The 23,214-nt window shown below is 40.1% G+C and overlaps 1 protein-coding gene across 1 annotated transcript in view; it reads left to right on the top strand.

Moving 5' to 3' along the window:
- The window catches only part of plekhg2 (pleckstrin homology and RhoGEF domain containing G2), a 105,178-nt gene that overhangs the window by 7,687 nt on the left and 74,277 nt on the right, over window positions 1–23,214 (top strand). The window contains exon 2 of the mRNA XM_022767371.1: window positions 18,106–18,650. Coding sequence (XP_022623092.1) covers window positions 18,156–18,650 — 495 coding nt within the window. The 5' untranslated portion in view covers window positions 18,106–18,155. The remainder of the gene's footprint in view (window positions 1–18,105; window positions 18,651–23,214) is intronic.

The raw sequence follows: 23,214 nt of genomic DNA, 5'->3' as shown, positions 1-23,214 counted from the left end.
CATTAATAGATTAGATAATAGATTAGTAAATGATAATCAAGTAGGTAGTAAATCGATCATAAACCAGACAATAGATGGATAATAACACAATGATAATATAGTGGATAAAAACCTGAGAGAATCTGTTTTAGTATGTATTGTTCATAAGTTTAATATAGAGCATTAGCAGGCTGAGGGTAACACTTACATAAGGTAGTCTGAAGTTTCACTGCTCACAGGTTTCATACTTAAAACTGTCTCATCTTTTAAACACAGTTTGTGGGTTTTTTAGTTTCTCCCACAGGGGGTCGAGCTATAATGTTGACTTTGAGCCTAAAGTTACATTCCCACTATTTAAACATCTGGTTTAAAGTTACGTCCCTCCTGTTTAAACATGTAGTGCAGGATCTCATCAGCCCTCATCTCCCTTTTTCTTCGTCACTCTCCTCTTCTTCATCTTTAGAAGGATCTGGTTTTGTGAACATGTGAAAGGGGCATGTTCAGGATACAATAGTATGTTGCTCCTAAACATATTTTATGATTATCTCTCTAAAACAGGAGCTGGGCTGATGCAGCCAGTGTTCAGTAACGCCTGGCCAACAACAACATGACGTCTAATGAGGAGTCTTGTATAGGTTGAATGTTTACTGATGGTTTAAATAATTGACTAATAATCTGAATATGTAATTATTTATTGGAAAAGTGAAAATATTTCCCAAAGGTTAAGTGGTTTCATTTTGGAAGGTAAATATGCATGACTTAGGAAGGCTATAGGAGGCTAAATGGTTTTGCCCTGAGCCTGTCAGGTAGCACTTTCTCCAAACAAAGGGTAAAGCTCCATATTTTCCTCTTCTCCTGCATTTTATTTGAAATATTGATCCATAAGAAGATATATTTGTGGTTTTAAGAATCAAAAACCATCTCAATGTAGTTTTACATCTCCTCTCTCAGGCTTCTCTCGGGAGCTCTAGTAACAACAGGTCAGTCAGCCAATCAGAAGAAAGACTCTGAGCCTGTCTTGCTAAAATTCACCCATAATGCTGATGGTCAGTGAGCGCTGAAATGAGCCAAACAACTGAAATGCTGTGGCTGTGGAGCTAAACACCACCATCACATTCAAGGTTGGATGGTGGGTCCACGTGGGCTGTACTAATTCTAGGTAACTCTTGGTTGTGTTCTGGTTTATAAACTGCCTGCAAGCCGGTTTCTGTACTTTTTCACCCTTTTTGTGGATGAAGAAAAAACGCTCTACATCATAATTCATGTTATAAAAATATGGAGTGCACTGTTTCCTAAAATAGTGGTGAATCTATTTCCAGATATTATTGCCTTGAAATCTGTACCAGTCAGTTAGAACATGAAGATGCCTTTAGGATGAGAAATGAAATGTCAGGAAATATAATATAATAATATAATATAAAAACATGATCAATTATGTGATAATGCTTCACACAATCACACCTTGTTTAATAGACCACAAAGTTTAATTTGTAAAAAAAAAAAAAAAAATTTGAGTTAAAAGTTAGTGAAGTATTTTCAGTGGTCCATCTCAAACCAGCTGTGATTTGTTCTTTTCTAAGAAACATGTTACATCACAGGCGAACACATAATGACAGCGAGGAGCTGCTCTCTTATTACTGTAATTACACACACACTGGAATCTACTCCACCTTATAGTTTCACAGCATGTATTTAAAGGGGAATTCCACCTTAAAATGACATCCATAGCTCCCTGACTTCTGGCAAAAAGATGTATGGTTTCACATAGGTTTGATATTCTGAAATGAGAATTCAGTCTTTCATTTAATGACTTTAATGGTGCCTAAATGACTCATCAATTGACTGATTAGTCCATGATCAGAAAATAACAGCATTTTTAGTTTAATCAGTTAAACTTAATTCATAAACCTATTTAAACCTCCTACTTTTTTATAATTGATATTATACAATGGCTGTTTAAGTGTAGGGGCTTTATAGAACAAAATGGTAATTGACAAAGATCAAATAATGAAATACAGTTGTAGAAACTTAGTTTAAGGAACAAACAGACCAAAAAAAAAAAAACTTTAGCAGCATTATTATATAATGACATTGTTAGTATATAAATTAATCTTTCCACTTCTCACCTTGAGTAAATAATCAGAATAAGTCATCAGAGGCATAGACTCTTTACAATGACTTCAATGCTTTGTGTCTTTTTCAAAGAATAAAACATTTTTCTTGGATATTATCAGATGAAATAAAAGGCATCCTCCGTATAAAATGGTTTTAATTTAATTTTGCAGCAGTGATCACTATGTGACCTCAGCTCCGTCAGGTCCATCTCTCTGTGTGAATCATGTTTTAAGATGGGTGTCAACCTCAGAGTTACAGACCCACTGACTGTTACATAACTCAGAGACAGAGACATATGTTTCCCCCTGATGTGGAGTTAAAGTGGAAATGAAGCAGTCAATCAAGTTAATGTGATTTAATAAATGGATTTCCACTCTAATCAACAATTATATAACAAATATGACAAATGTAAACATTTAAGAGAAAATATAAGATCCGTTACATCTTTCGTAGAAAGAGTGGCGCCATCTTGCAGTACTATAACCTGTGACGTCACGGGGTTGGTTGGCTTGGCGGTTCAGACAGTGAAGTATAGTGAATAGTTGAAGATAGTGAAAGATAGAGAGTGAAAGATAGATATAGCGTAAGATAGATAGTGAAAGACGGAGATAGCGGAGGACGGAGATAGCGGAGGACGGAGACAGTGGAAGATGGAGACTGAGGAGCCACAGGACAGGAGAAGACAAAAGGGAGGCCACTATTGTATCGCTCCTGGATGTAAAAATTAGTTTTATAGAGTTAAAGCCAAGGACAAAACTGTCCATTTCCATAAACTGCCGCTGAAACGAAGAGCAGTCCTGCTGCGCTGGTTGGCGGCACTGAAGAGAGAGAGCCCACCGATGGGCACTGACTTCAGTGTTTGCAGTGAACATTTTTTGGATGAAGATTACCTAGAGGACAAGATCTTTGAGTCGGGCAAACTAGTTGTTCGCCGGACCAACAGACTAAAGCCTGAAGTTGCTCCGTCTGTTTTCAATTTCACCGCCTATAACATGTACTCTACTGACCGGCCTACATACTCTGGCAACAGCGGTGCAGAGGCATCAGTCCGCCGTAGGGAAAGGGCGCTAAACCGCGCTAGCCAGGCAGGGAAGAGACAGGTAGGGAATTTAGCAACCCACATAAGTCGGCAGGTACTGGTATCTGTTTGAGATGAACATCATCATTGACTGCAATAAAGTTCCACAAAGTCTCTGTGAGAGTCTCTCTAGCTCTCACTGAACACTTCTTTCACTCCAAACAGCAGCACTCATGAACACCTGATGTCCCCTCACCCTGACACACAGTCCGACGCACGTCACCTAGCCTAAAGATTTCCATAGCATCTCTGCAGCATCAACTGATGAGAGTTGGGCTGTACAATATAGCAGCCCAAATGACTGTCAGAAATTAAAACCACAACCATTAAAAATACTCGGGCCTGAAAGTATTCACCTAAAACTCACGTCATTCCACACCATACATGGTACATCCCTCAGCAAGAGGTCACAGCTGATACAAACTTCCTAAGAAATATTTCTTACCGTAACTCCGTTTCCAATAGTCGGTAACTTCAGACACTCCAGACATTATACTCCAAACGTTATAATCCACAGACGTTATCCAAAGTTCCGTTATCTTCCTCACCATTATCTTGTTTCTTCTTGCAATGCGTGCAATAAAGTTTTTTTGCTTGCTTTTCCTTCACAATAGTCCGACTGCCAGAAAGCCGTCACACATGTGTAGTGGCAAATTAAAAAAAATATCGTACCCACCACGTAAACGCACAATAATTAACTTTTGGAGCAATTCTTACTTTTTTCAACCTAAAGTGTCTGACCGTCTACCCAGGAAACCGCTGGAAACCTGACTTGTTTTTTTTTTTTTTTAACCACACCGGAATTGGATCACAACAAAATAAGCATTTTTGATTGACCGATGTCCGCTCTGCCTGCTCGCTATTGCACTGGTTTTATTCATGACCAACCATAACAATAATAAATCAGCAATATGAACCAATAGTAGCGACAGTAGGCAGAATAATATATTTATGCATAAGGAAATGTTTCGCCTTTTACTGAAATTTACTTATTTTAGATACTATGCAAATTGTACTGGAGCCCTCTTTTGGTCCTGGACTGCAATAACGCCACTTCATGACAGATGACTATAAAAACTAGTTCTAGTAACTATGTTCCTATGGATGGGTTAAGGTTAGACAGAGAGATAGATAACGTTATTAATCCCGAGTGGAAATTAAAAATTAAAAGCAGCCACTTGACATAAATCACTACTAGATATAACCATAATGAACCAAAAACTATTACCCCCAACCACCACTGCAACAAAATACAGGAAACATTGGGTAGTTTTCTATGCATGGTTATTGTAAGAATAACACAACAAAAAGTGTTTAGGTATATGATACTTTAATTCAGTAGTCAGGATGTAAGTACAAAGTCTTTCATGCTGTCAACATCATTGTGTACCTAAAAACAAATTTGTGTTTACAGGTTAGGCAGACATGCATGCAACTAGTGGCCAGCAGTAAACTCCCAGAGGCTGACATCAGTGAGGAGATAGAGCAGGAGACAGGCAGAGTCCGCACCCTGACAGTCAGTGTCAGCACCCAGACTGATGGAGGCAATAAACAATACATTTGCGCAGGCACTTTGACAGATGACATACTTACCAAACAATGACCATTCATACAGTAGATCTGTGGAAGGCCTGTCCCCAGCTAGGGCACCATCATCTCAGCAAGATCTCGACCTTAGCAGTGAGGGATGTGAAGAGTCTGAGGAAGAAAGCTTAATGGAAGAGGGTCAAGATAATGCCAGTGATGATGAGTTTGAGTTAAGTAGTGAGGGAAGCATCAATGATGAGGCTCAAAGTGTCAGTGATGTTGAGGATGAGGAACTGAATGTTTCACAAGAGCGAAAAAGTATTGTGTCGACAAGAGAATTGTTGAAGCTCTTTCGTGTGTGCCATCAGGAAGGTTGTGGCAAATGTTTAGTGAGGCCACCAACAGTGATCAAAAGTGGATTTGGGTTTAGGATTAAGACAGAATGCATTGATGGCCATGATTATATGTGGCATTCCCAGCCTTTAGTTAGAGGAATAATGGAATGCAATGTTTTTGTCCCTGCTGCTGTATTTGTCACTGGAAACGAGTGCAGTCCATTCATGGAGGTGTGTGACACCATTGGTCTGGAAACCATCTCAAAAAGACAGTGGTTCAACATACAGAAGGCCTATGTCATCCCAGAGGTCAGCAGTGCCTGGACAGTACACAATGAGGCTGTACTGAGTGTCTTATGCGATGAGCCGCTAATCGTGTCAGGAGACTCCAGATATGATAGCCCGGGTCACAATGCTTCATATGGAACCTACTCGCTCATCGACATCAAGTCAAAGTTGGTGGTGGCACAGGAAACTGTAAAAGTCACAGAGGTGAAGAACAGCTATTGGCTTGAGGTGGATGGTCTGGAGAGGTGCCTTTCCAAGTTGGGAGAGTATGATATTACCATATCTGTTCTGGCAACCGACTGCCACCCATCTGTGCAGAAAGTCATGCGTCTGGAACATAAAAGCATACAGCATGAGTATGACCTCTGGCACATCGTGAAGTCCGTCAAAAAACGACTGCTGCAGTGCCACAACGAGGACTTGTTTGAGTGGATCAGAATGATCACAAATCACCTCTGGTTTTGTGCCACAACATGTGAGGGAAGTGTGACAAAGTTAAAAGAGAAGTGGATCTCAATCCTGCATCACATTACAAATGTGCACCACTGGGTGTCTGGTGAGACAATGACCAAGTGTGAGCACCCTGCCTACACTCCTGAAGAACAGAGTCCTCCCTAGCTCTGCTGCCTTTCAGCACCTGCAGAAGATAGTGCTTGACAAACAGCTCCTGAAGAAACTGGAAAAGACTACACTGGGCATTCACACGGGACAGCTGGAAAGTCTCCACTCCCTGTACACAAAGTACGCCACAAAAAGGAAAAAGTTTCTGAGGGAGAGTTTGGAGGCACGTCTGCGTGTTGCTGCACTGGATCACAATAATAACGTGAACAGGGATAGTGCTACAACAAAGGAAGGTGAGGCGCAACATAAACACCAGTACTCCAAGGCTGCTCAACAGTATGTGGTGACCCCACTGAAGGTGGACAAGGATTATACCTTCAGGAAGAACATTGTGGCAGGAGTCATCAAAAGGTGCAACTCAACATCCATCCGGGCAGCATTGCAGGAGCTGAAAACTGAGACTCTTATCACCCTGGCCCAGCACAAAGGTGTGGAAAAACCAGACAAAGCTCTGTCTGTTGCCAAACATCTGAGCAGATTTGCATCCTCACAGCTCACTTAGGAAGAGCAGAAAGAAAAACACTAAAAAAAACACTAAATAATTAGTTAACCAGTTAAAGTGACTGATGAAATCACTCACACAGGGTCCCTCTACGTTTTGAAAAATGTTCAAATTCAGAGTTCTATGGATTTCCATTGCTGTAGGAACCCTGTAGAATGTTCTTTTGATTTAACAAGCATTATTATTGTTGTTGTATTACATTTGTATTTTTAGATTCTTTTTTTGAAATTCTAATCCAGTCTCCAATATCTGTTTACTGTTCAAATCACCTATGTATATTATATATTATATTATATAGTTCAGTCTCTCTATCCCACCTGGAATAAGTCTTTCTTTGGAGGCAGCATTGATGAGTGTGAAATTCCCACAATAATAATATTAGCACAAGTCTGAGCTCAGTTCAGTGTCAGAGAAGCTCTTGTCATTAAAGCACTATAATAATTATAATTATTTAAAATGATAGTAAACCTTCAAATATTTATTAGAACAACAAAACAACAAAATAAAAACAATTCATAAAATATTAAAGTAAATCATATCTAACACTTAAAAATCATCATAAATGTAGGCGTACTCAAAGCCACGATATTCCGGGGAGGGGAAAACAGCCCTAATGGCGCTGACGACACAGGCTGGAATCGGGATCCGGTTCTTCTTCCCCAAATGGCCCCTGGCCCAAAGGGTAAACTGCCTGTATGCAGTCAACCTAAAGAGACTGATGAAAAAGAAATGTATTAGTTAGCTTTCAATATATTCTGATATATGGAATGACAAATCTGATATGTTTGTATATAAAATGTCTGTTCGATATTATTAAACTTCTGTGGCTCAGAGTAACTAGCTAAAAAGGGTTTAGCTAGTAATTAGTACTGGGGGAGACACATGAAACAAAAAACTTGTCGGTCAGAAAACAACTATGTAAACAAACTGCACATGGAAAAAATTGTTCGCACCATGTAGCGTGTATTTGTTTTATTTAACTTTACTGCATATTCACCGGCGGTTACAGCTAGCTCGACTTACCTGCTATTGACAGGGCGCTCCAGTGATTCAGCTCGGACATCTTTCAGTGACAGCATTGCCACCTCCAACACGTCCACCTCCCGGCATAGTATGCTGAATGTACACTCCACGGTGATGCAGGAATGACCACGCAAAACGTGCTCCAGACCAGCCTCCTGACAGCAGATGGACTCTGACACGGTGGGCATCGGCGGACAACCGCCACACCGACACCAGGTAGTGTTGCCGACCCGCTCTTCACCCCAAACGACCGGCTCCACGACTTCTTCCACCGGCAACGCTATCACTGCTCGGTTCCCCCGTCATATGGGCTCGAACGCATACGCAATCGGACTAATCACGGCCTCAACAGTCCTTTCAACTTCGTCGTCCTCCATTTCCAGTTTAACTCGGTTCAGAAATGCTTCACTGTCTTCACTGGCCAACGCACCCAACCAACCCCGTAACGTAGGCAATGACGTCACACCAAAATGGCCGCTCGCTAGTTAGCTAGCAATTAGAAATTACGAAAATAAATTAGTCATATTTGTGGTTTTCACAATTTTTAATATCAGATTTTAGGCGAGGTGGTTTTTCTAATAGATTTCCTCACTACCAGTGCAAAAAACATGCATGTTTCATTTCCGCTTTAAAGGTTCATGTTCCTGTCAGATTTTACAACACTCAAACATGAAAATGAGCGGGTGGTGTCGTGTTTGAAGATTCCCCACGTGTTCAAGGATAGTGGAGGTAAAACCAGGCTTACAGACCAAAGAAAAGATGAAGGAGCTCCTCATGGAGCGCTCCGTGGTTCTTTAATGTTGTGAGGATGAAACTGATGAAACTGATGGTCTGACTCTTAACATCCATCTAATGTAAATTGCATACATCTACATATTCAAATAAAAAAGCTTATAACCGAAGAACTGTGAGGCTAAAATGCATTTGTGAGACATTATTTGAAAAATAACATTTTCTAGTTTCTGCTAATGTTCTTGTTTAGCATGAGACTAAACCCCAACCTAAACTACATCAGCTCATACATGGTACTTTTTTGTATTTCTTTGTCCTCCTCTTAAAAAAGTCATATTTGTCATAACTACCACTAGGATATACGTCAAACAAGAATTACTATATGAACATCATCATATCCCTTCTACATCTTGTCAAAAATACCTGTGAAGTTTCAGGCCTCTGGGCCTAATATCTCTTTGGACTTTTTAGTTAGTTTTTTCACTGGCGCCCATAAACCTCTCTAAAAGGAAAACTGTGTTGATATGTGCTTTAACTCAGAAGACAGAAGAAAACACCCTGAAGCGTTAAAATGCCTAAAAAACCTTCATTCAAAACAGAGCTGCTCCTTGTTTTTCTCATACATTTCCTCCTACATCCTCTCAGCTGTGAGGTGGGACATTTCACATCTCTCACAGCCAATCAGCATCGGCTCAGAAGTGCCCAACCCCCCTTGTCTGTTCTCATTGGACAGGGGAGACGCCTGTCTTCAAGCTAGAATGATTGACAAAGGCAGGAACCAATAAAGAAACCAAAGAATCAATTCGCTGTCTTCACCCAGGCCTCCTGGAGTGAACACATCTTTGCAGGGAGACCTCCATTTTGTAGTCAGTGAGCAAAAAAAACAAACAGCTGACAGGCAGCCGGACAATGATGATATTCATAACTCAGAATACTTTTATGAAAAAAAACTTTTGATTTTGAAGGAATATAAATAATGAAGGAATGGACAGACGGACTTCTAGACCTCCTCATAGGTAAAGAGTCACCACAGCCTCGCTGGTTTGACTGGTTTATGATGCTGCTAGATATTAATAAATTATAATCATGTAGTCATGGTTACTGAAAAATGAACGGGATATTTGTTGAGACTAACCAGGTATAGCATAGGGTTGTGCAGATGGACTATATTGGTGATCGACAATCATCAGAACGATCGGCAATAGCTTGTGCCTCTGCAAATGTCAAGATAATATTTGACTTGTTTTCCCATTAATGTAGTAACTTTTTATTTTTAGTATTAAATTAATATTGAATGTAATTTGCCCTGCCACAGTTTCACGTATATAACTGCATATAACCACTGCTTGCAACGCACATTCACACACAAGCTCCGACTAGCTGTAATCAAGCGTTGCTGGACTTTGATTTAAGAGCGGACAGACAGACAAAACACGTCATTTAGTTTAGTGTATCAGTCAGTGAAAGAGACACATTATTTGTGATGAAAGGCGTGAACACTGATAAGTCACCAAAGTAACCAGGTCAGATAAACTTAGTAGGAATCTAAATCTACCTTCATTTGGATGGGATTTAAATTACAGGGGCAGGTGGGACATTACATATTCACTGAAGCACTTGAATCCTCCTCAGGGGGCCACTGCAGAGTTGAGGGGGAGGCAAAGAAACTGTGTGCTGTTCTCCTTGTCAAAGTCACAACTCAGTCAAATGTGAACAGAAAGACATGAAACACATACTGATGTCATATCAATATCTCTGATCATTCTTCCAGAATACACCTCCAGAAATCCACTTAGGAATTAGACAGAGAAAGGGTGTTTCATTCAGTCCAGTGACAGTGTCTGTACATCCATGGGTACACTGCAAACAGTAGCTGATAATAGGAAATTCAGCATGCTTTCAATGGGGACAAAATGTAAACACATACAGGTTACAAACATGGGGCAAAGATAATAGGAGTATCAACCTATATGTCATTACTAGAGCAGATCTGATGAACTTACTGTGGTGGATGTGAAAAATTGGACATTGGAAACAGCTCCAGATGACCACAGCCACCACTGACCACTGAAGGTGATATTAAAATCATCCCACCTCCCACAGAAACAATAAATCCATTTACTTGAGGACATGAGACATCTGAGTCTGGACTGAAGACATCTGTGAACGATCCATTCACTCTGTGTGTGTGTGTGTGTGTGTGTGTGTGTGTGTGTGTGTGTGTGTGTGTGAGTGAGTGAGTGAGTGAGTGAGTGAGTATACAATAAAGACAGAGACACATGTTCAGCAAACCACATCCTGTATTTCAAGTCAAGTACACAGGTTTCACCTTTGCTGGGGACACACACACACACACACACACACACACACACACACACACACACACACACACAGTCAATAACAGGAAATCCAACGAGTAGAGAAACAGTGTTTACAGACTGACTGTAGCTGACAGACTTCAGTCAGTGTCTAACAGTGAAGTGTTGTCGTTATAATCACTGGTTTAGACAGACAGACAGACATGTGGACTGACTGACACAGACACACCAACAAACACACTCTCACAGAAACCCAACAAACTGTAAGTAACTCTACTCTCAGATTTCTGATGTGTGTATATGTTTATGCTCTATGATCTGCTGGTTTGGGTTCAGATTGTCTGGTTGGTCGGTGTGTTGCAGGACGTGTTGATTTGATCTGTTGATTATGTATTTTTACAATGAATATGTAGAATTCATTTGTTGCCATGGTCAAAACAGAAATCTTCCTCATACAAGCTTATTAGTGACTCAGTTTTGGATTTAATCTGTTGACTCTAGAAATTCTCACATGAAACAATTGATTCATTTTAAGTGGTTACGGAGCCAAAAAGGTTTCTCTTCCTGTGATCAGCAGTCAGTCAGTCAGTCAGTCAGTCAGTCAGTCAGTTAGTCAGTCAGTCAGTCAATTCAGATTAAATTCTTTTGAAACATTTTGCAGCAGATTCATGGGAACAAACATCGGTGCAGAAGCATGTGTGTGTTTGTGTTTTTTGCATAGTAGTGATGTGAACAGTACAATACAGACTGTGGCATTAATTCAGGTCATGGATTTTAACACAAAACTGTGGTATTTGGACAAATCTTCAAACTTTGTTGTTGCTTGCTCTTTCTGTCTTTTTTAACTAGCATTAGGCTCATTTTTCCTTCTGAGTACATGATACTCACATTAATATTTGATCTATCTGATTCTGATCTGACTGATTAATCTTTAGAGTTTATTTCTCACTTTCTTCTCTGATTTTCTTTGCCTCTTTACGTGTTTTCCTCTCTCTCTCTCTCTCTCTCTCTCTCGGTTGTGAGCACACCATTTCTCTCTTAGCTGATATGATGATGATGTGATGAAGTCGGCACTCACCCATGTCAGAGCTGTTTATAACACACTGAGTCATGGTGGATTTTGTCTTGGATCAGAGCCAGACCTGAAAAGAGATGGAGCAAGGGGGTGGGAGGTGTGTGTATATAAGAAAGAGAAAATTGCAGTGATCTCAGCAGGGATAAGGAAACTGTGGAGCCCCTTTCATACAGGCACCTCGTTATGAAGTCAGTCTGTTATTTCATGATTTGAGATTTATGTGTGGACTACAGAAACACAGTGTTAAACACAGTTAAATGCTCTTTTGTTCTGTTTTGATCATGACTGATCAGGATTTGATCACTTTCCAAGTATCCACAGTGTCACAGGTGCAGGAGCATTAGAGGAAGTGACTGATATTTTACTTTCAAAATGTCCACAACCACATACATTACTGATACAGTCGTTTCATCTGATTCAGGTTCAGTGTTTCTGCGTCGTGCATTGTAGAGAAAGAGACAGGAAGTATGAATGAAACCAGGCACACACATACACACACACACACACACACACATACACACACACATACACACACGCACGCACACACACACACACACACCACACACACACTCACTCACACACACCCTGACTCGCTCACCCTTTTGCAATAATGTCGACTCAGAACTGAAGCATGTGTGAATGCCATGGCTAAATAAGGTTGTAACTGCTGCTGCTCAGTGTGTGTGTGTGTGTGTGTGTGTGTGTGTGTGTGTGTGTTATGCATCACTTGAGCCGTTGAAACAAATAAAAACTTTACAGTTTGGTTGTACTGTAAATTCTATATGGACATTTGAAGTAAGATTAGACATTCTACCTCACTAAATTAGTGTAGTTAAATTATCTTTCAGCAAAAGCAACAGCATTGTTTTAAAGTTAATGTAAACTGAGACATGATACTGTCATTTTAGCTAGCTAAAAAAAACTGCATTCATTAAGCGTTCCCACGACTTTGTTATAACACTGTTTTAAACGTCAGGAAAATGGAACTGGAAAAAGTCTCAAAATGATTTTTTACTTCCTTGACATTTGCTAACATTTTGACACTTTGAGGCAGAATAAAGATGTTGACTTGTTGGTTGGAAAATGTGCTGCAAAGTCAAAATCAACATAAATTAAATGCAAACTGCAAAAACAGCCCTAACCCTTTAGCAAGATGTTGTTATGTCGGTTAGTTTTTAAATCTTAGATCCCACACTTTTCTTTCACTTTCCCAGGATGCTGAGTTGTTTACAGTCAAGTTTACTGCAAATTCCTGTCGATAATGGCATTCTCTGAAAGTGCTGTAATCATATTTTTTTGCATCTCAGTTTACAGTATGGTAGTTTACTTTATGGCACTGTATTACATTAATACAGAAGAATACAATTCAGATTTCACTGTAAATTTACATCAAAAGTTGACAATGTAAGTTTGGTAAATAGAGTTAACAGTGTTGTAAAACTCTGCTGTGATAGCAGTAATTGATGTGTTGACATTATGCTGGAGTTAAAATTCCTGGTTCTGTACATCTGATGTTACTAATATCTTGATATAGATAGACAGATAGTTGGATACTTTATTTATCCCCTAGGGGAAATTCATGTGTCCATTAGCTCATTGTTAATAATAATAATAATAATAATAATAATAATAATAATAAAACAGTTAATAATAAATAAACAGTAATGTACAATAATTTGTCCAATATGTATGCTATATTGTTATTAAGTCAAATGTTTCCTGTTTTTGGATGCTTTCATATTTGCAGTCAAGTTTCATCTGTGAGTTTTATTCAAAAAAAGAATGAAAGTCTCCTAATTGATAAAACTAAAATCACCTCCTGGTGGTTGTCCAACTCCACCACTCAGTAGTTTCAGGTTACATCCCTGTTCATCCAGAGTCATATAAAATATAAACCATTTTTGTGAAATTCTGTCTTAATTGCTGTGAAGTCTTGAGTACTGGCTAAAAAGTGTTTTGTGAAGTCACTGTGATATTGACCTTTAACCTTTGACCACCAAAATCTAATCAGTTCATCCTTGAGTCCCAGTGAATGTTTAATTTAAAGAAATTCCTTCAAGGTGTTATGGAGATATAGCATTCCCAAGGCCAAAACTGTGTTTTGTGAGGTCACCATGACCTTGACCTTTGACCACAAAAATCGAATCACTTTGTCCTTGACTCCAAGTTAACATTTGTGCCAAATCTGAAGGGATTCCCTTGAGGAGTTCTTGAGATATTGCGTTCAAAAGGCCAAAATCATGTTGTTAGGTCAGGTTGACCTAGGTTGACCTTTGACCTTTGACCACCAAAATCTAATCAAATCATCCTTGAGATGCAAGTGAGTGTTTGTGCCAAATTTGAAGAAGTTTCTTCAAGGTGTTCTTTAGATATGCTAACTTAATTTGAGCCGGCTCCTGTTTCAGCTGATAGATGAATGGAGCATCATGACTTATGTTTATGTGAACATGTGACGACAGGTTTCAACAGTTGAGGGTTGTTGGGTTTAATCTTTCAGTGAAGTTTACAAAGAGCCAAAAACCTTCTCAGAAAATATGTTGGTTGTTTTCCAAATGAAACATCACCTCTTCAGTACAAAAACTTTTGAAACCACACGTCCACACTGCGTTCACAATGTGGACATACCACATGTATGAGGAGGTTAACTACTTTACAATACTGTTGGCAGCTGTTCCAGCTGTTCCTGTAAGAACCTGCAGTTCTGTTATAAAGCTGTCCAAGTACTAAAAAGTCACTTAAATGGAAAAGATGGAGGGTCTTATAGGTGTATGTAGGAAATTCCTCCTGCCAGGACGTCTGGAATTCAAACACTAAACTTTAAATACTTCTCCATCTCAGGAGAAGGAGAGGTGTGTTGTTGTCTGGGTGGAAACTGGAAATGATTACAGGCTCTCATGAAGTGATGACGAAAGCAAAAGATAAATTGTTAAATATGTGTCAAGGTGTTTTATTAGAGAACAATGAGAGAACTGAAACTGTCCTTGTGGTCTTTAAAGACCTGAGTGCAGTCAGTGAGGTGGATCGGTCTGGTACCATCCCTCTAGTCCAGAGTCCACAACCCAAAGTTACCACACAAATGGATCGGGTGTTATTTGTCAAGATATAGTGCCAGCCCCTCACGTCTGTCCCTCCCATTCTCGTGGACAAGACAGCTCAGTAACGCCATGATGGAACTTCTTCATATTTGGCACAAACATTCACTAGGATTCAAAGATGAACAGATTAGATTTTGGTAGTCAAAAGTCAATATCACGGTGACCTCACAAAACACAGTTTTGGCCTTGTGAACACAATATCTCAGTAAAGCCTTGAGGGAATGTCTTCAAATTTGGTAAAAAGTTCACTTTGACTCAAGGAAGAACTGATTAAATTTTGGTGGTCAAATGTCAATGGTCAAGGTCAGTGATTTCACACAGCATTTATTACAGAATTTCACACAAATGGTTCATATTCTATGAGTGGATAAACAGGGATGTACCATGAAACTAGTCTGAGTGGAGGAGGCAGACAACCACGAGGAGGTAATTGTAGTCTGTGTTATTGTTTGTTGCTTTTGCTCTGTCACTTTAAAGTCAGTGTCAGTGCAGCTGTTCATATCACATCTGGAGTAACCCTGTAGAAGTCAGTTCAGATGCTGTTACAGTTGGGAGGAGTAAAGATCATGTCTGCATCTGAGAAAAAGCTTTTAAATCTTTTCATGTGTAGATGTAATGTAGATAGAAACTGGATCTCAGTTAATCTTCAACTCAATGTAATTATATGTTTTCAACATCTGGAGGAAATCTTAAGTAACGTATATGAGTATATGTTTGGGCTCTTACAGGTGTTGGTAGGTCTATGGACAGAACCAGGCTAGCTGTTTCCCCCTGCTTCCAGTCTTTATGCTAAGCTAGGCTAGCCACATTCTAACTCCAGCTGTGTACTGAAAACACACACAGGAGATTGATTTTGATCTTCTCACCTCACTCGCCGAGAGAAAGAAAATCAGGGTAAATGGTGAACTATAACTTTAGGAGGGAGAGCTGCTATACAGCTTTGTCTAAAACTCACTGAAGAGAAAGCAAAGTGATGATTGATGATTTAACTTGTTGGCCTGTTGTGTTTCAGAGTTTTAAAGACAAAACATAACAAGTGAAATTCATCAGAGCTCATGTGGAAAATGAAAAATACCTTGATTGATGATTTACAATCCTATTATTGTCTTTCACAATGTACTCTCTTCATTTTACATATCATTTGCACAAAAACAGAAGAAGAAAAAGGGAAGAATCAACATTGTGTCAGTCAGTGGTGATGTGATGCTCTGCTCTGCAGCAGACACACTTCCTGTTTACTCTGACAGATGACAACTTTACACTCCAGTTTTGTACTTTCTTCATTTAATGTTCACAAAATGATTGATTTCTTTCTGACCGCTAAGCAGGGTTACCTGGGAGACAGTGTGATTGGCAGGTAGGCAGCTGCATTAGGAGAGTGGAATGTCTGCAATATGAGGCAGGACAAACACACACACGCACAGACTGACACAGAGAGAGAGAGAATTTGTATTGTCAACCAGCAGGTTTTGGGAAGCAGTTTAACAGTGCGGGTGCCTGGATGGTTTACTTCCATTTGGAGAAACGCGTGCGTGCGTGCGTGCGTGTGCATGCATGTGTCTGTATGCGTGCGGGCGTGCGTGTGTGTATGTGTGTGTATAACAGCCAGCTGTGTAAGTCAAAAAACACGCTGCATTTTAATCTGTAAATATTTGCACATAAAGTTTGAGACACGACTATCAGACTGTATCAGATGCTCAGAGGGAAAATCTGCTGGATTAGGACTGATTTATCAATCAGTTGATTTATTCCTCTCTCGGTTAGCATGTAAGCCAAGATAAAAGCGGATGATTAGTTGTTGTTTTTTTTGTTCTCATGTACAGTTTATGTTTCTGCATTGACGCGAGGGCTTCATGGTCCTGGATGAAAAGACTCACAGTTTCCTGTCATAGTTTGTTTCACAGCTCTCTGTTTAACAAGCTCCATGTTGTTTCCACATCATCGTACAATGTGACTCACGTCAGTTTTGCGCGAGAAAAAAAGGATATGGCTGAGTCTGTTGTCTGTTTTACCTTAAAACAAATGTTTTTCTGTGTGTGTGTGTGTGTGTGTGTGTGTGTGTGTGTGTGTGTGTGTGTTTGTGATCCATACCACACACATGTTGATAGACTTTTCAGAATCTTAACTAAACATTATAAACTGTTTAGTCTAATATGATGATTCATACCAAAGCAAATGTGTGCCAATGTGTGTGTGACCAAAACAAGAATATTCTTGGTGTTAAGAAAATCATCAGATGTGTAAAAATGTTTTAATGAAAGAGGAGAGATGGGTGAATGTACATTAGTGAACATGTGCTGTATCTGTATGATGTGCAGTGTCTAAATTAGCATAATTTTCATGGAGGTAACAGACAGACGTTTGTGTGTTTGTGGATGGCTTCTGGCCCTTAGTTACTTCTTCATTTTTATTTTGACATTTCAGATGGTTTGTTGCAATTAATCTTGCAGAACTCTTCTTGCACACTTCTGTGTGATCACCGTCTTTGCACCCCAAAACATTTCCACACAAATGAACAAGACTTAATTTCGGGTGGAACAAAACCAAGCGGCAAAAATTAAGCCAACATAGAAGAGCTAAAACCTGCAGTTCCTCTAATGACCACTAGAATCTGGCTCCAACAGTGAGTCAATCCCCATAGACTCCCATGTTAAAATGTCCAACTTTACAGCAGAGATGAACATCACATCACATTTACAGCCTGGTACAAAAACAGTTTAGGTCTCTAAAGTTAATTTCTTCCTTCATGACAACTGTTCATAAAACTCACCTGTTTACATTTTATTAAGACTTAAAATTATGTATAATTGAGGGCGTGGCCTCTTTGAGTGACAGTAGGGTGAGTGCATGCTTGCCACAAAACCCCATGCACAGAATTCTCAACTCCACACACGCCCCGCCTCTTTGACCATTTTTGGATTAGTCAGACACTGCCAAGATGTCATTGGTGGAACAGCTCACTCAGAGATTCAAAACCACTCTTCAGAAACCTGTGGGTGATGTCACAGAGGCTACGTCCATCTTTATTTACAGTCTATGAGCACAACATTAGCAGGAATGTACTTCATGAACATGAACATTGCCACATGGATACAAACAAAAACCTGTAACAGTTACTGTAGGTGTCGTCCACCTCTGCCTCGTCAATGGTCTAAATAGCTGAAGTGATGATGCACATTTTGTCTGGATTGTTTGTCTAGTTTGATGTTTCTTTTCTTTACTGGGACAATGGTTTGATCTTTTTTAACAGATAACTCTATATGTACTGATCACACTGTTTGAGTAGATTAGACTGGACCATGGCGCTGATGTTGTCTGATTCATTAGTTTAACAACCTTAACTGGTCCATTCTTGAGGTTTTCACTGGATAAAATCAGCTGATGGACTAAATTGTCTTTGTGTCTGTCTCTCTCCAGCCGCCAAGCGTCCCTCCTCAGTCTCGTCTCTGAGTGGGATTGTGAGTAGGATGATGTCATCTGGTGAACGAGGAGCCTCGTCCTCCTCCTGCACCTCTGTCAACACCGTATGCTCAGATGGCGAACGCCCCACCTCCCTCTCTCTCTCCTCCTCTGCCTCCTCAGTCTCCCTGCAGGACGCCTCCCACTCCTCTTCTTCCTCCTCCTCCTCTTCTTCTCTGCCGTATGGCGCAGTGCCGACCTACAATGCCTCCTCGTCATCCTCATCGTCCTCCACGCCAAAGAGGAATGGCTCAGACATCAGCCTTGACCTCACTCCCCTCGTCACACCACATGGAGGAGGAGGGGTTCCTCTGGGAGGAGGAGGTGGTGTTTGTGTTGCCAGGGTGACAGGAGGAGGACACCCTGCTGATGGACATGTAGCCAATGCGATGGCTGTGGCGACGGTGGCTAGGCCCAGGCAGCTTTCACGGCTGGAGAGAGTGGTGATGGAGATCGTAGAGACTGAACAAGCCTATGTCAGAGATCTCAAGAACATCGTGGAGGTAAGACCCAGAACCACTGATCTGCTGCAGGACGTCATGTCTTCAGTGCTCTGTTTGAGATTTTGAAAATTTTCAATCATTTGACAACTAACATTTTCTTTTGGTCGATCCCACAATTTTTAGATGCAGTATTTTTAACAAGGATTCAGTTTCTCCCTTAGATCTTTACGAGCTTTGAAACAGCATGTAGACCTTCATGTTTGACAATGATACGAAACCACTTTACATTACATCTCCTGATAATTTCCTAGATTCCTACATCAAACTGAGCCTCTGTGTGAGATGCTTCGATTGGTGATTGTGTGTTTTTTTAAAACTTATTTCAGGGCTGCAGCTAACTGTTGCCGGCCCGAGCAAAGTGTAGCCACGGTGTTTCTGGTGTAATAGCACTGTGCTGGACAGGTGACAGGTGTGTTTACATCAATGCCAATAAATAACCGTCTCTACTGCAGGGTCATTTGACCCGGGTGTGAATACAGATTGTGCCCTTTTCCATTGCCAACAGAAACCTGATGTAAGTGGGTCTTAGTGGGTTTTTTGACCAGAGGAAAAGGGTCTAAAGAGTTTCATTATTTGTGTTAAGCTCTTCATGTGTGTGTTCACACCAGCTTCATCTCAAGTTACTGGAATAAATTTCTCTCTATTAAAAATTTATTTCTGATTTATTTTTGACAGAAAAACTTCACCAAAATGTCACTGTCTCCACATGCAGCTGCTGAAATGGTTGAAATATACAGTACATTTATATTTTTTCATGTCTGTATCATATTCAGATTCAGTCGAGACATTGACAGCTATAGTGGAAGGAGTCAGTTTTATGTAATGTCGTTGGTATGATTTCACTACAGGTCTCTGTCAGGTGTCTATTTTTGCTGGGACATACGCGAGTCACTTGTGAAAAATAGGCGAGAGGCTGAAAGACCACAGCCATTTTTTTCTAAATCAGATTTTTAATTTTATTGTTTCACTCTTCACTGAATTTCCAAAGTAAAACATACTTGTAACTGTTGAATTCTTCCACTAGACAAACATTTTTCTGTTCATTTTCATTGTACCCCAGTCCAGCTTAAGAACTAAGAAATAAATTGCCTTGTGAAACAGATGAATTCAGACTCAGTCTATCTGAAGTCTAATTATTTGTTCTATTGAAGATACAGTCAAAGTCTGTCTTTCTGAAACCGGCTTTGTGACCACTCACAGCCTCTGATAAACTATCTGTGACTGGAGGCCTCAGCTGTCCTTGGTGTCCACAGTAAGGCCTGTGACTTTGGTTGGACATTATGTGAAGGAGGTGATCTGTTGAACTCTGCACACCAGCAGACCTCAGCTCTGTGGTAACATGTACAGTTTAAGTTGTTACCACATTGTGTTTGATTGGTCGTCCTTGTTACTGTGGCCATGTCTGTGTATTTTAAGGTCTTGGTGCTCATTAAAAGCCCGTCAGCCAATCACGATGCAGCTGTGGTAACCATAGGAAACAAACAGAAACATGGTGCAGAGGCCACAGTACAGCTGTGTGTGTGTGTGTGTGTGTGTGTGTGTGTGTGTGTGTGTGTGTGTGTGTGTGTGTGTGTGTGCGTGTGCGTGCGTGCATGTGTGCATGCGTGTGTGTGTGTGTGTGTGTGTGTGTGTGTGTGTGTGTGTGTGTGTGGTGTGTGCAGGAGGAGCTGGCTGTCGCCTAGATTTACTGGCCAGGTGTGAATGCCTTCGGGCCAGTTCACCTGCTGCTGGCCTCCACACACACATATATATATATACACAGAAACACAGACACACAGACACACACACAACACACACAACACACACAACACACACACATACCTCTACTCTCTGTTGATGGAGAGACATGCTTTGCATTTACTCTGGGTTTTAGGAACCTCTTCCATGAAAACATCCCACCTTTCACTCAGAAATCACATTTAACATTTGATTTGCTGATGTAAAAGTGTCTGTCATCATTGTCCTCTTCCTCTTCTCATCTGATATCTACATCTCTCCTGACAGAAATGCCACTTTCTTTTCTTTCCTATCTTTTCTCTTTATTTACGGTGTTTATATTGTCACCTGTTAATATTCAGCAGGTCTAAGAAAAATGATTCTGACTGAAATTCAGGAAACTCTCAGTTCTTCATTTGAGGTTTAATTTGTACTTGAAAGTAACGTCTGTCAACCTCTGTGGTAAACGTTCTGCAAGTATCAAAATGTATTTTCTTAAACTGACTTTTCACAATGAGCATTTGCAAGCAAGTTATAAAACATGTTTACAATATGTTTACACTTTGTTACTGATGTACTATTTAGCTGAATTCACAATAGAACTGTTGTCATTGACATGTTCTTCTGTTTCTGTTAGCGCGACAACAGAACAAGTTAGAAACAGTGACTGAAATGTGGTCCATTAAGACTACATGTTAACCAGCAGTCACTTCCAAGCTGCTGATCCAAATACATGTGACCCAGCCGTTTTTGTGTCTAACTTGACAGAGACAAATGAGATTGTCAACAAACCACAAAAGTTATTGGCAACACAGTTAGAGGGAAAGTAAAATGACCTGTTTACAAAATAAAAATTAACTGCTAAGATTGATGGCTGTCTGGAAACAGGACCTGGTGAGATCACTGTACTCAAACCTGCCACTACAACAAGAACTGCATCTACATGTCAGTGATCTCTGCAGGGACTATGTTATTATTCCTGTTGCATTATGGGAAACCAGGATCAGTATACCTGAGGAATGTGTCAGGCACAAGTTCAAACTTCTTTGAGGTAAAAAACAACATTTTTTAAAGGGAGTTTTGAATGAAAAAAAGTTGAGACTTTTTGAGAGAATTCGCTGACTTGGTTGTTTGATTGTGTGTGTGATTCATCCATCATTGGTCCAGGTGCACCAGGAGTCAGCCAGGCTGTGTGTGTGTGTGTGTGTTACCTCCATCTGCCCAACTGGAGTGTGAAACATCCTTTTGAAGTAAAAGAGAGAATTTACTGCTGCTTTCATCCTCTGCCATGACACACACATGCACACACAGACACAGACACACACACAGACACACACACACACACACACACACACACACACACACACCACACAACACAGCACATGCAGATGATACCACACATCATCAACATCACTGTCCACACACCACCACACACGCACACTGAGAGCAGGGCTGTCATCAAGTTTATCAGCTGTCTGTCAGTTTTTTCTCTCTGACCTTCAGCAGAGGACAAACCTCCAGCCTCCTCTCTCACCACCACATCTTGCTTCTCTCATTGGTTAATCCCTCTGTTTTCATCTGGAGGTCACTTTCAAAACCACGCATGACCCATGTTTGCTTGTAGTCATCACTAAAGTCGTTTATTAGAGAATCATCAGCAGATTTTTCTTCTTTAAAAAAACTGTTAACAGTTCAGTATTTTCTGTTTCCCTAACAGTAGTCATTTGAAAAATTAACCTGTCAGCAGGGTGAAAATCTTCCAGTACAAACAAGACACATAAAGAGAAATAACTGAATTGCAACCAAGAAAAGAGAAAATTTCTGAAAATGTTTGATTTTATTTTGAAGCATTTGGAACAACCTTGGCCTCCTGATGATTTTTGAAGAGTTTGCTGAAGAAAAGCGTGGTTGATTGTTGGTACAAAATATGTAGGTCCTCATTTAGATAACTATCCAATCATCTGTTTGAGTTACTTATAACTTTAGTTGAAGCCAAAGTTAATTTCGTTGAATAACAGGTTTATGACGATGATACATGGATTTGATCTAAAGTTCTATATTTTCTTCTTCTCCTGTGTTTTATCTGAAGTATTGATCCATAACAAGATATATTTGTGGTTTTAAGAACCAAAAACCATCTCGATGTAGTTTTACATCTCCTCTCTCAGGCTTCTCTCTGGAGCGCTAGTAACAAAAGGTCGGTGAGCCAATCAGAAGAGAGGAGGCTCTGATCCTCTCCTCTGATTGGCTGAGTGATCCAATAAAAATATAACAGATTTGAGGTAAACACTCAGAGAAACCAAATCCTGCAAGGTTTGGATGGTGGGTTCAGTTGGGCGGGGGTTGGGGTATGGCTGAAAGCAGTGACTGCTTTGTTGTGACATCACAAAGTTCCAGAAGTCCTGATGGCTGGTTTTAAGGCTCAGCTTCTGAATACAAGCTGTGTCCCTTTCTCTGTGGACTGAGTGCTCTGATACTTTCACAGTATTAATATAGAACCTAGACCTGCTTTATAATCAAACAACACATGGACAAAGACCTTTAGACTATATGGAGCTTTAAAAAAATTAAATTCCATCCATGTTTGACAGTGTATTATTTTGACAGTTGTATGATGGAAGTTAATCAAACTGGAAACTTCACAAACAGAAGAGGGATCCAACAGTCCATGGTCTCACACTTTTTGGACTCCACTGTATGTTTCCAATTATAATATTGGGTTACTCTAAACACTCAGCAGAGAGAGCAGCAAAATCACTGGACATCGCTGTTTCACCTCTGTGTTGCATTGCGGGAAAACATCAACACAGTCAAAAAAAGTGATTTCAGTCTTTACATTTTCAACTTC

Source organism: Seriola dumerili, unplaced genomic scaffold, assembly GCF_002260705.1.
Source record: "Seriola dumerili isolate Sdu_G_001 unplaced genomic scaffold, Sdu_1.0 BDQW01001168.1, whole genome shotgun sequence".
NCBI lineage: Eukaryota > Metazoa > Chordata > Actinopteri > Carangiformes > Carangidae > Seriola > Seriola dumerili.
Note: the sequence above shows the minus strand (reverse complement) of the source record. Positions and strands in the feature narration are given on the sequence as shown.